The following is a 13,627-nucleotide window of genomic DNA, read 5'->3' as shown; positions in this document are numbered from 1 at the left end:
GTCCATCATAGGATGTTATTCCTTGCGAGCTTTGTTTATTATGACTTCGCAGTTACATTTCCCCACCAGTTACCAAAACAATGTGGCAGGGTCAGTCAGACTGACTGGAAACAGAAATGACAGAATAGACCTTTAAATAGGAATAGGAACGAGAACGAGACCTTTTGCGGGCACGTCTTTTCATTGGATTTCGTAGTCATATATGCATAATGTAATAGCTCTGCGATGATAATAGAGCATTATCCAAGAGCGGGGATTTTTGAAGCGTTTGTACGACGTCTTGCCAGCCGGAGCGCATCCCCTCTCTCCTCCACCGCTGAAGGACATAGCGGCAGCTGAGCCACATTGCTTCTACTCTTTCCTACCTTTGTGTTCTGATCGGCTCTCCTCTCACTCTTGTTTCTCACCCTCCCCAGCCCCCCACCCACCCACCCCTCCTCCTTTTAGCATCTGAAAAGACCACTGAGTGAGAATCGATGGCGCAGAGGCCCGCCTGACAGGACAATAAACCACAAAGAAGGGGTGAGTTTTTTCCTTAGTTGAATTGCGGAATGACTCTAATGGAAGAACGAGAAGGGAACGATGCCGAGGGAAACTATATAGCTGGGTTATTTACACAGACATCCTTTGTTGCTGAGAGATGATGTGCAGCAGGCGTCTGTTCCCCTGGTCTGGTCCCCCCCCTCGAAAGGAACCCAAGGAGCATCAGTCGTCCACCATCCACAGCATCGTTATGACCGTGATTTTTTTAGGTGTACTCACGCAGTTGAATGTAGCCTATATTTAAGGAACACACGCACGCACCTCTCCACCCCCGCACCCATTTAGAATCAAACATGTTTATTCTGCGGACCGCCGCAGGTTCGCGCGGAGGTCGTTTGCCTAATTCAATGCTCGATGCGGTAATGTTCAGGGTGTTAATGCGGCTGTTGTGGGTTGTAAACAAAAAAAAGATATGACAGAGTGTGATCGGTGGAGGAGGTCTGTCTATTTTAAGGGACCTCCCCTGAAAATTGAGCGAGGTAGGAATTGGAGCGAGTCAATGTTGCGATCCACTTGCGAGCGTTTCGCATTTCCCTTTTTACTGGAAGACGTCTGTGAGGAGGGCAAGGCACACACGCGCAGGGGCAGCCATCTCAATCGCCTCTGTTCCAATGTGCTCATGATTTTATCCCCCCTTTCAGTTTCAACATGCATAAGCTCACTAAAGAGCTAATTATTGTGTGCCCTTCATTGATTTAACGATTCGTTCGATTCATTAATTGAATGCCATGGTATATCAGGACCTTTCTCCCCTAAAAATAAGGCAGGTTTTCTTCTGGCTCTCCTTATTCAGAAATGGAATATACATATGACTGTCTATCCTGCTGTTGTGATTATGTGATTTACCTCGTTAAAAACAACACACACACACACACACACACACACACACACACACACACACACACACACACACCAATTATGCAAACAATGTGATGATAGCAACAGACGTACTGCTTCAGTAGAGGTCTAGGGGAGACTCTATGAAACGGGTCTTCTGTAATAGCTAGCAAAAGGCTGATGTTAACCTTAAATGACCTCACAGCATGGGTTGTATGTGTGGCTTCAGGATCGACACTGACTTGGTACGCCGTGAGACCCAGTGATGCCCCAGCCGTCAGAGGGTCTGATGAGTCCTGCCTCCTCAGCCTGACACCAACCTCCTGCACCGCCGGTCCCCGATAACTATCCAGCGCTTCCCATGAGGCCCCCGCGAGAACTCAGCCTGTCAGCTCTGCATGGGGCCTCCATCATATGAAGTAGGTTTCTGCCTACACCTTCTGAAACATCAAATCAACATCAAGCACCTTTCAAGGACTTTCAAGACTCAATTCCCTCAAATTCGGACCAAGGACCCAACACAGCATAGTTTGAGACAGATCTAGATGAGAATTGATATAATAGGAACTATCCGCTCACAGACAACAATTAAAAAGAGAGGCTTGAATGTGTGAACACGAGATGGTCTCTTGCCTTCTCTACCACAGCACAGCAAAACAATATTTGTGAAATATGTGTAAAGTTAAGCAATACAGAGACTTATTTACTAGTTGACGAGCTAAGTAAAACATTTTTGAATATAGATTTTTTTTTTAGAGAGAGAGAGAGAGAGAGAGAGAGAGAGAGAGAGAGAGAGAGAGAGAGAGAGAGAGAGAGAGAGAGAGAGAGAGAGGGAGGGGAATTCAAGCACTTTCAATGACCCATGTCTATTTTCAAAAACTTTTAAGGCCTTGATTTTTTTTCTTATCAAATTCACAAACTTTCAAGGATTTCAACCTGTGGGAACCCTGTGTACATAAAACAACATTAACATTGTTGTCTATGTATGACTTCATAATATCAAACCTCCTCTTCCTCTCTCAGTTGACATGGAGGATGAAGATGGGACTTGTCTACTGGATGTGTTGTGGTGAGTGCTGACTCAAAACCCGCCATCAACCACCAGAGCTCATATATCTACACTATCTCACTGTGGTTGAAAGCACAGTTGTCAATGAAAATAATGGGAAGTCAGTCACATCAAATATATAAAGGTGTGTTTAAATAAATCAGATCTCTATGTTATAACTATAACACCATATCTCCCTACAGTGATCCCCAAGCCCTGAATGACTTCCTTCATGGAACCCATGAGGTAAACACAGCCGTGGATACAAAATCCTCCCTATTAAAGAGATGTAAATGTCGCCAGTTAAGATTCTGTGTTTTCCGTTTTCCCCATATTTGTCAGCGTCTTTGAGCCTCCGGAAAAGCGCTATATAAATATAATGAATTATTATTACTATTACTGTTGTTGTTGTTGTTGTTGTTGTTGTTACTATTATTATTATTATTATTACTATTATTATTATTATTATTATTATTATTACTATTATTATTATTATTATTATTATTATTACTATTATTATTATTATTATTATTACTATTATTATTATTATTATTATTATTACTATTATTATTATTATTATTATTATTATTATTATTGTTAACCGTTCTATACGTCACCAGCTGCAGAATGAGGACCTGCTCATTAGTTCCTCCTCCGGAGAGCCCTCCCTCTTCACAGACGCCCCGGTGAGTCTGTCTGTCTGTCTATGAGTCTGTCTGTCTGTCTGAGTCTTGCTGTGAGTCTGTCTGTGAGTCTGTCTGTGTGTCTGTCTGTGAGTCTGTCTGTCTGTGAGTCTGTCTGTCAGTCTGTCTGTCAGTCTGTCTGTGTGTCTGTCTGTGTGTCTGTCTGTGAGTCTGTCTGTCTGTGTGTCTGTCTGTGTGTCTGTCTGTGTGTCTGTCTGTCTGTCTGTCTGTGTCTGTGAGTCTGTCTGTGAGTCTGTCTGTGAGTCTGTCTGTGAGTCTGTCTGTGAGTCTGTGAGTCTGTCTGTCTGTGAGTCTGTCTGTCTGTGAGTCTGTCTGTGTGTCTGTCTGTCTGTGAGTCTGTCTGTGTGTCTGTGAGTCTGTCTGTGTGTGTGTCTGTCTGTGTGTCTGTCTGTCTGTGAGTCTGTCTGTGTGTCTGTCTGTGAATCTGTCTGTCTGTGAGTCTGTCTGTGAGTCTGTCTGTGAGTCTGTCTGTGTGTCTGTCTGTGAGTCTGTCTGTCTGTGAGTCTGTCTGTCTGTCTGTCTGTACTGCCACCAGGCGACCAGAGTGTTGCCCTTGAGAATTTGTGACGTTAGAATTATAAGGTTCTATCTCCATTTTTGATCGAAATTGAGTTTTCTACATAATCTGATCCATTAGGTGTTTATTAATGCCTGTGTGGTGTTATTTTAAAAATGTTTACATTTTTTAGTTAGTAATTAATAAAATACAAAGGTTCCATCTCACAAAACATAATGGAATGTAAAAACTTTGACGCTCAATATCTCTGAACTACCCTAAACGGAGATAGAACCTTATGATTCTAAACTCACAAATTATTCCGACCTGTCTCGTACCTTGTCATTTCAGCTACTGATACTGATTACCATGTTTTCCTTCTCTCTCATTTCTCCCTCCAGAGCCCCGTCTCTCTGTTGGCAGATGACAGCACCTCTCAGGACACGCCTCCGCCAGGCTGTGTGGACTTGTCCTTCCTGGAGGAGGCCCTCCTGGCATCCCCGGACGGAGGGGGGGACCTGCAGGGGGGGGCACAAGGAGGAGGAGGAGGAGGAGGTGGGGAGGAGGGGGAGGAGGAGGAGGAGGAGGAGGAGGAGACCTGTGACATCCTCCAGCAGAGCCTGCAGGAGGCCGACATCACAGAGCAGACCATGGCTCTGGAGGCCGGGCTCGCCCAACCCGGAGATGTCGGCCTGTCTCTCTACCCACCTGGCGCTCTCCTCCCACCTCCTCCTGCAGTCCCGTACCACCTCTCCAAGTCAATAACCTTCCCTGCCGCCCCCGCCACCCTCCCCAGGGACACCCAGGCAGCGGTGGAGCCCCCCCAGCCCTCCCTGTTGGCTGTGGGACCAGGCTGCCCCTCCCTCAAACCCACCGCTCCCCAGCTGATGGGCCTCCTCCCTGGGAACGTGTTCCCCGCGCCTCCCCCCGGTGAGACCTCCTTCTCCCTCAGTCCCGCTCAAGCCTCCAGTATGCTGATCCACAAGGCTGTTCCCAGCCTGACAGGGCGCCCCCTACTGGGCCCGACCCTCAGGGCGACGGCCGCACCGGGGATCTTCCTGCAACGAGGTCACTTGCCCATCCAGCCCAAGATGCCGATCAGCATCCAACCCCGATTGGTTCAGATTAGTCCCAAGCCTCCCGGGCAGCAAAAACAGAACTCTCGAGGTGGTCTCACGTTCGTTCCCGGGACTGCGTCACCAAACATCCTGTTGTCCGGTCCTCCTCCAGGTCCTAAGCCGCCCACGCAGCCACAACCCAGCCCACATCTCCCTAAGCCCGTCAGCCTGCAGCTGGTGAACCAAGGAGGTTCCTTTGTGATCCAGCCTCAGGGTCTCTTTCAAGGCCAGAACCAGTTCATCCTTCCAGGGCAGTCTCCTGTGCCTGTTACCATCGCCCAACCCGCCGGCACGGCTCGACCGCTGCTCACCACCCCAGGTCACCAGGGGGTGGGGCCAGGGTCTGTGCAGGGTGTGACCCCCGCCACCGGGCACCTGGTAGACACCTCTCAGATCCTGACCATGCCCCACCACAGGCAACTGAACTTCAGCCCCGTGTTCACCACCCCGACGGGGCAGCTAGCTCTCCGCCAAGGCACCTTGTTGTCAGGACCCTTGCAGCTACAGTCGGCGCCCCCTACCGTCTTCCAGATGCCAGCCCAGCTGGCTGGAGCGTACACCCCCCAGGGGCCGGGGCAGCGCGCCACGCTGGTCCACAGCCCCGCTCTGGGGAACCACATCACTTTGATCAACAGCTCCGGGATGCTCACCCAGGACCAGATGTCCTCCATCTCCATCCTCAACGGCCCGCCTGTCGTCCAAGGACTGCCCTTTGCCTCCCAGGGCGGGAGGGCCCTAGGCGGGGGGGGCGCGGAGGGGCAGCTGAACGTCCACCAGACTTCTGTGGTTCTTCTACCCGACAGGCCCGCCGCCGTCCTAGAAGAGAGGAGCAGCATCTCAGAGGAGCAGTTTCAACCCCTTCCGCAGGTGACAACAACACAATGCAAAACGTCGAATCTGTTTTGAACTGTTTTAACATTTTAGTGTTAAGTTGCAAATGTACGTACCGGTAGCTGCTAGCTACAGAACATTCTCCTCTAAAAACCCCCATCTTTTTGTGTTTTTTCCTTTCAGCCAAACAGGCACTTTCTCCAGCATGCCTCACTGCGGCCTTCCATGACAGGTCTCCAGTCCTCGTCGTCTCCCCCTGTAGTGGCCCTCCTACAGGCCCCACAAGAGGTCCCCCAGACCCCCGAGCTGCCCCTGGTCCTAGCCAAACACCTGATGCCTCAGATAGGCCTGAAGCAAGTCGTGGGGGAGGTGCACAGCCCCGTCGACCAGACCCAGGCCTTCATACACCACCTGCAGCAGGTCAACCAAACTTTCAACTTTGATGATTTATGGTTTATTTAATGCTGAAGATGCTGCTGTGTTAATTTACACAACTACTGTATATACTGTATACAGGGTTCCCGCACTGGTCTTAAAAAGCCTTAAAGTCTAAAATCCACCAATCCGGCTTATAAAGCCTAAAAAGGTCTTACATTTCAGTTATTCGGTCTAAAAATGAGGTGCTAGGTGTTAAAAATGAGATCCTGCAAGGAAAGTCCGACCACATCTATTTATGCGGAAATTAATCAAACTGGAACCCCAAAAATGCCAATTCGCTTCCTTTTTTGTCTGTATGGCAGTGAAATCCCTAATTTCATCACCTCGAGGATGACAAAAAGCTATCATATGGTGTCGCGATAGGTCCAAAATTATATGCAAAAAGGTCTAAAAAAAAAAAAAGGTCTTAAATTTGACTTGTTGAAACTTGTAGGAACCCTGTATATATATATATAATGGTTATGTGAATATTTTAACATCTTTTTTTACATTACCATACTGTTCTCTTCTGTTCTCAATCATTTCCATCACAGCAAGCACTTAGCTCTCCCACCCCACCGCCCGAAGTGGAGACTCTGCAGGTAGCAGTGGAACCCATCGCTGCCTCCCCATTGGCCACAGAGCGAGAAGCCCCGCCCCCCATGCTACCACCAGTGATTGATCAGACCGGAGTCCAATCGGTGATGACCAGCCCCTGTGTGTCCAATGTGGTGACCTCCCCACTGCACCCAGAGGCAGAAGACACTCCCACCCTAGCCTGCGCGTCTTCACCTGCGCCGGCCTCAGAGAGCGTACCCCCCCCGAGCGGCTTCTCCTCCCCACCAAGTGGACCGCCCCCGGCTCTGTCCGGACCTGCGTCAGGAGACACGGCCCCCCAAGTCCAGACCGGGTTGTTTAACAGCCGGTCCCCCCTGTCTGTCAGTGTCTGTGTGCCTCAGGAGCAGCCTGACCCCCCCCTCCCTATGTCTGCAGGCTCCACTGGAGAGACAGACCCTGCTGTCCAACAGCACACGCAAAGCAGTGAGTGTGACCAGAGAGAGAGGAGAGAGAGAGAAATGAAATAAGACGCCATAACAACAATAAGACAAACCTACTTCCTACTTCTTTCAATCTTATTATAACCCCCGTTTTCCACTCTTGTGTCTCTCTCACACAACATCATTACTATCACCATCACCATTTGTGTTGTCATGCTCAGAGCCAACAGCTGCCTTGGCGGTGGATGATAAAGCGTTTACTCTTGATGTCCATCCACCTTCTCCTACACCCCAGGGCCATCAGGGGCAGGGCCAGGGGCCACTCACCCACACACAGCACGCCCAGGCCCCTCAGATCCACACAGCCCTGCCGACAGGGAGCAAGGTTAGATGTCTATTTTATTTATTTATTTATTGGAAGGATCCCCATTAGCTATACCCATAGGCATGAGCTACTTTTAGTGGGGTCCATATTTAAAACATACATTACAAATAACTTTTAACATAAAACATACTTAAATTACAAATATCAAACATTCAAATATATAATTAATCATACATTATACAATTTTACATTTGGCATAATATAAAACACTTATATCTAGTTGGAGTCCACATTTAAAACATACATTACAAATAACATTTAACATATAAACATACTTAAATTACAAATATCAAACATTCAAATATACCATACATTATACAATTTTACATTTGGCATAATATGAAACACTTAAATATCTAGTTACATAAAAATAGAACAGATGAAAGCTACTGTAATCCCACAAACTCCTGAATGTTGCAACTATTGTGCGGGTTGGTATGTCGTGACGTTAGAATTATAAGGTTCTATCTCCATTTTTGTCAAAATTGAGTTTTTTACATAATCTGATCCATTAGGTGTTTATTAATGCCTGTGTGGTGTTATTTTTTTAATTTTGAAATCTTTGAGCTAGTAATTAATAAAATACAAAGGTTCCATCTCACAAAACATAATGGAATGTAAAAACTTTGACGCTCAATATCTCTGAACTGCCCTAAACGGAGATAGAACCTTATAATTCTAAACTCACGTATTGTGCGGGTTGGTATGTAGTGTTGTTTACCTATTATGACCTATGACCTCTTCTCCTCCGGCAGATGACTGGTGCTGTGGAGCTGGAGAGAGAGGAGAGGCTCACCCCAGCAATGCGCAGGCACAGGTAAGAAGCACCGCAGCGGCTCAGCTAGAGGCAAGGCAGGGGGACTACTGGTGGTGTCTGAATTGCATTGGGTGTTATTCTCATGCTATATTAATATACTGTATATGAGGTGCAGTATCATAGAAGGATATGTCTTCTGTGTCTGGTTCTCCAGGGTCCAGCAGCAGCTGTATGCAGACCGTGGAGCGGTCCAGAACCCGTACACCTGCTCCCCGTTCTCCACCATGGACGAGGCTGTGAGACACCTTCTGCCATACCACACCTCCGCCGGCCACCTGCCCACCCAGGCAGACTTCAGTTTAGGTCAGTGTGTTACGGCTGAAGTGTTACGACGTCTCGACGTCATAACCAGAGAGCTGCTACAAAGCCCTAAACATAAGGAGCCACGTCGTGACGTTAGAATTAGAAGGTTCTATCTCCATTTTTGTCAAAATTGAGTTTTTTACATAATCTGATCCATTAGGTGTTTATTAATGCCTGTGTGGTGTTATTTTAAAAATGTTTAAATTTTTTAGTTAGTAATTCATAAAATACAAAGGTTCCATCTCACAGAACATAATGGAATGTAAAAACTTTGACGCTCAATATCTCTGAACTGCCCTAAACGGAGATAGAACCTTATCATGCTAAGCTCACGATAAGGAGCGACTTTAAAGAAGACAGAGTCGCTGGGTGCCAATACAAAAAGGTTCTTTATTTACATAAACACTAGTGGACCACTACCAAATACACATACCCATAAATACCCATACCCGTACACATGCCTAATATAATACTAACCTAAACAAACATAGGGCGGTGAGAGGAACTAAGAGCATTAAGCATTAAACAAGGTCATTAAGCTAACCTACTAAGTAAGCAAAAGAAATGCTATAAGGAAAACCTAATTCAAAGGAGGAAACAAAGTACTCACCGCCCTGTGATATCAACTAATCTAAACTAAACTACATTCCACCTAATAACAACTTCATCCTAAACTAAACCCATAACTCCCAAATAAACCCCAAACGACTACAAAGAACAAAACAAACCGTAAGGCTCGAACATAAAGGGCAACGACACACAGTCACACACACACAGTCAGGGTCGAGGGGGAGAGACAGTCTGAGGTCATGTTCTCACATGAAAGTCTGAATCGAGACCCGGAGCAAGTGGATGAGTTTGCAACATTGTTGCATAAATTATTTCTCTGATTTGTGTTCTCACAGCCCTTCATGTAAACGAAGTAACATACGCAATCGAAGCAACAGATGTGGTAGTTGATTGGTCAGAAAAAATTGAATTGCCCGTTCGTCCCTCTCTTATCCAGATCAACACGCATGCGCTGTTGTTTTCCTATGGACAGCCTCGAGCAGCGTTCTCACCAAAAGCGAAGTGAAGCAAAGTGATGGATGCGTCGTTTCTAACCGGAGAGAAACCACCCTTTTCAAGCGGAGCATCCGTTGGTTGTTTGCTGCGGGAGCGACTTCGAATGCGCGTTCTCACAGCTCCATACGACGCAGAGCAAACAAATTTATCCTAAACTCCGATTCCAAGTGAAGCAAATGTTCTAGTGAGAACACACCCTGAGTCTCAAAGCTGGAGCCTTTATAGCCAAGCAGCTGATCCTCAACAGGTGGAACGCGTCAGCAATCAGCGCCCAGCAATTAACACCTCCATTTGGCCTCGGCCACACCTCCTCAGGATACCTCCTCACATGGAACATAGAACATAATAGGGCAGGGATATAACAGTTAGTGAAAGCAGGGACTCTTTCTAATGTATGATTACTGACTGTCTGCCTTATCGTGAGCTTAGAATTATACGGTTCTATCTCCGTTTAGGGCAGTTCAGAGATATCGAGCGTCAAAGTTTTTACATTCCATTATGTTTTGTGAGATGGAACCTTTGTATTTTATGAATTACTAACTCAAAAATGTCAACAGTTTAAAAATAACACCACACAGGCATTAATAAACACCTAATGGATCAGATTATGTAAAAAAAAATCAATTTTGACAAAAATGTAGATAGAACCTTCTAATACTAACGTCACGTAATGTCTGTCCCTCTCTGCCTTATGTCTAATGTCTGTCCCTCTCTGCCTGATGTCTAATGTCTGTCCCTCTCTGCCTGATGTCTAATGTCTGTCCCTCTCTGCCTTGTGTCTAATGTCTGTCCCTCTCTGCCTCATGTCTAACGTCTGTCCCTCTCTCCGCAGTGGACGAGCAGTTTGACACGGTGTCAGGCTTCCTGCTGAAGCGCACCAAGGACATGCTCAACAAGTACAGGCAGCTATTATTCGGGGAAGCCCAGGTATGTAGACACAGTGCTGCACTTTCCTCCCACCTCATCGCTGACTCTGTTCCTCTTCGCATTAAATGTACGTAATGTTCTCAGATGTTTTTAATTCATCAATATACCAAGGTATCCGATTCGATGACCTGATGGTATATATTTATATATTTGGCCTCTTTCGTGTTGTAAACCTGACTCTGTCCTCTTACAGCAGGAGAGCCCGTCTGCAGAGATGGTCATGTTGGAACGTCTGTTCCTCCAGTCCGAGAGGTTTTCGCTGGGAGAGGACCGACGGAGAGCGCGGAGGGACCCAGGTCAGTGCAAAGGTCATAGGTCATGTGGGAATAGGGTCGTGGCCTGTTTAGGGTGCTAAATGTGGAGCTTTGGTTGTTAAGTCGTGACGTGTTTCCGAATCCAACGTTGGCTGAGGCGCTCTCTTCGAAATGCCTCAGTAATAATAATAATTCATTATATTTGTATAGAGCTTTTCCGAGGCTCAAAGACGCTGACAAATATGGGAAAAACGGGAAAGTGCCGTGTCCCTTGTATGAATAGATCCGAGTCTAAAAAACGATTGAACTGTCATTCTACCGCTTTAGTACACTGGTACTCTGGTGCGGGGATTTTTTATTTGTTTAGGGTGCTAAATGCGGAGCATGTAGAGTGTGGATGTTTTTTTGTTTGTTTGTGAAATATACCCTCTGTGATTATGTTCAGTGGTCTGTATTGTCATGCTCAGGCTCATTCTAGCATATTCTTGCTCCTCACTTTCAAGGCCCTTCACAATCTTGCACCCCCATATCTCTCTGAACTCCTTCACACCTACACTCCCTCTCGCACTCTCCGATCCTCCGCTGCCTTTCAACTCACTATACCTTCTGCCTTTCAACTCACTATACCTTCTGCCTTTCAACTCACTATACCTTCTGACCTTCAACTCACTATACCTTCTGCCTTTCAACTCACTATACCTTCTGACCTTCAACTCACTATACCTTCTGCCCACCTGACCACTATGGGGTCTAGAGCCTTCAGTCACTCTGCCCCCCGTCTCTGGAACTCTCTTCCACAAGACATCCTCAACACTGACTCTCTCTCCACCTTCAAATCCTGCCTGAAAACCTTTTTAAACTGCCGTATTTTAATTGATGGTTGTTTTTAAGTCATTTGTTTTGTCTTGTTTTGTTTGTTTTTGTTTGTTTGAATCACTGTTTTAACCTGTTTGAATCTGTTGCTTGTTTTTTAATTATGCTCTGTACGGTGTCCTTGAGTGCTCTGAAAGGCGCCTATAAATAAAATGCATTATTATTATTATTATTATTCCATAGAGTCCTACCTGATGGCCCTGCGAACATCTGCCTCCTCTCCTCACGGTGCCTCTACCTCCGGCTCCTTCCACGTTGGGAAGTCTGGCAGCCCCCCCTCCCCCCCTGCCTGGGCGCGTCTCTCCGACAGACCCCCCGGACTCAAGACCTACCGCTCCAGCACCCGGGGGGCTCTGAGGCTCACCATCAAGCACGAGTCCGGTTCCCGGAAAGTGGTCCACAACTCGGCCTGTGACTCTGTGACTCACACTGCCCCCCCTACTGGTCACAAGCGGGACTACAGTGGCCAGCTGACAAACGGGGGTGGCGGTGGTGGGGCTGCTGCTGCTGTGACTGAACACAACAACACACAACAGGAGGAGGAGGAGGAGTCCCATGAAACCCCCCACTGCCGCCCTCAGCTCGGCACGGAGATATCGAACGGAGCCCCGCCCCCGCTGGCGCCTACTACTGAAGCAGCTGAGGAAGTAGTTCCGTCCCATTGTGACCACCGGAACACTGAAGCACAGATAGAACTACTGGATTCACAGACCACCGGTCCGAATTCCTCCTCCCTCCTCACTATGCCATCAGACACACAGGTGGCTGCCTGCTTCGAGCTGCCGCCACCTCCTCCTCGAGACGTGAGCGGCCCGAAACTGAAACGCTACAAGCCAGAGTCTGTCCCTCAGGCAGAGCGAGCCAGTCCTCCGCCCCCTCCCCTCCTCCCCGAGGACAGCATGCTCAGTGAACACCTGCAGAGCGCTATCGACAGCATCTTGGAGCTACAGCGTCTGCAGGGCGGCACGGTTACCCAGCAACCTCGGGGGGGGCAGCAAGGCTCTGCCCTGGACCAGGCGGTCACCAGCATCCTGGAGGGGGTGGGCCACCTGTAGGAGGGGGTGGGGCCACCTGTAGGAGGGGGGTGGGAGGGGGGTGAGACACCTGTAGGAGGGGGTGGGACACCTGTAGGGACCAGAGGAGAGAGAGGCTGAGATGACTGTGAAAAGGACTGGAGGGAAACGATGGATTAAAGAGGCACTAAAAAAAAGAAATGCATAGCAGACAAACAGCACTATCGATGGTCTTCTAGATGTTAGATACTTCATTTGATGTACATGTTTGTGGAAAAATATATTTAATTAGGAGATGGTATTGTTTCCGTGGTAGTTTTGAGTCATTCAGAGGTCAGAGGTCAATGACACACCGGGGTGTAAACCGTCATCAGCATATTTATAAGTAATAGTGAGGAAAACGGAACTGGAGATTAAGAGTAAAACTGAGATTATTCATTTGATACTTTTTAATCTTTTCTTTTCGCTTAGTGTTAAGTAAGAACAGCATTCCGTGTATTTATTTCATGAATCTGTGCCAACTGTGTATAAGCGTGAGTATTGGGTTGTGTGAGTGTGAGTGTGAGTGTGAGTGTGAGTGTGTGTGTGTGTGTGTGTGTATTAATTATTTGTTCCTGTGAATTTGTGTGCCTGGATGTTAGGGGGTAGTGAATAATCTGAGGTGATCAATGATTGAGTTTGAGTGTGTCAGTATTTTGAGAAACATTGGAAAATTATCTAATGATGCATTCTGCGACCTAACAGAACATACAAATCTGACAGACTCAAGCTTGTTGAACCCCAAAGAAGTCATGTGACCTGCTACATCCTGAATACACCAGCAAATGTCAACGTACGTCTAGGATATCTCACCCCCACACATGCACAGGAGCCTGTCAATGTCACAGAAAAAGAAAGAAAGAAAAGGAACCAAGGTTGCAAAAGATGGAGTCCTGCATGGAGGAATTGACATGATTTTGTCATTCATGCTGGAATCCAACTGTGAACTTTCTGTAGGG

At 47.2% G+C, this 13,627-nt stretch overlaps 1 protein-coding gene across 1 annotated transcript; it reads left to right on the top strand.

Annotated features, from left to right (window-relative positions):
• Window positions 1-2,408: 2,408 nt before the first annotated feature.
• On the top strand, window positions 2,409-12,671 carry LOC308168253 (BRD4-interacting chromatin-remodeling complex-associated protein; the record flags this gene model as incomplete). The annotated part of the gene is made up of 13 exons (XM_080542769.1): window positions 2,409-2,449; window positions 2,632-2,674; window positions 3,049-3,114; window positions 4,030-5,613; window positions 5,761-5,997; window positions 6,549-7,035; window positions 7,214-7,377; window positions 8,133-8,194; window positions 8,349-8,497; window positions 10,395-10,489; window positions 10,683-10,785; window positions 11,800-12,125; window positions 12,378-12,671. The coding sequence occupies 13 exons, from the start codon at window positions 2,409-2,411 to the stop codon at window positions 12,669-12,671; spliced, it is 3,651 nt and encodes a 1,216-aa protein (XP_080398895.1).
• Between the last annotated feature and the right edge of the window lie 956 nt (window positions 12,672-13,627).

The sequence above is a fragment of the Nansenia antarctica genome (assembly GCF_963989245.1).
Source record: "Nansenia antarctica genome assembly, chromosome: 1".
NCBI classification, from domain to species: Eukaryota; Metazoa; Chordata; class Actinopteri; order Argentiniformes; family Microstomatidae; genus Nansenia; species Nansenia antarctica.
This window is presented reverse-complemented; position numbering and strand designations above follow the sequence as displayed.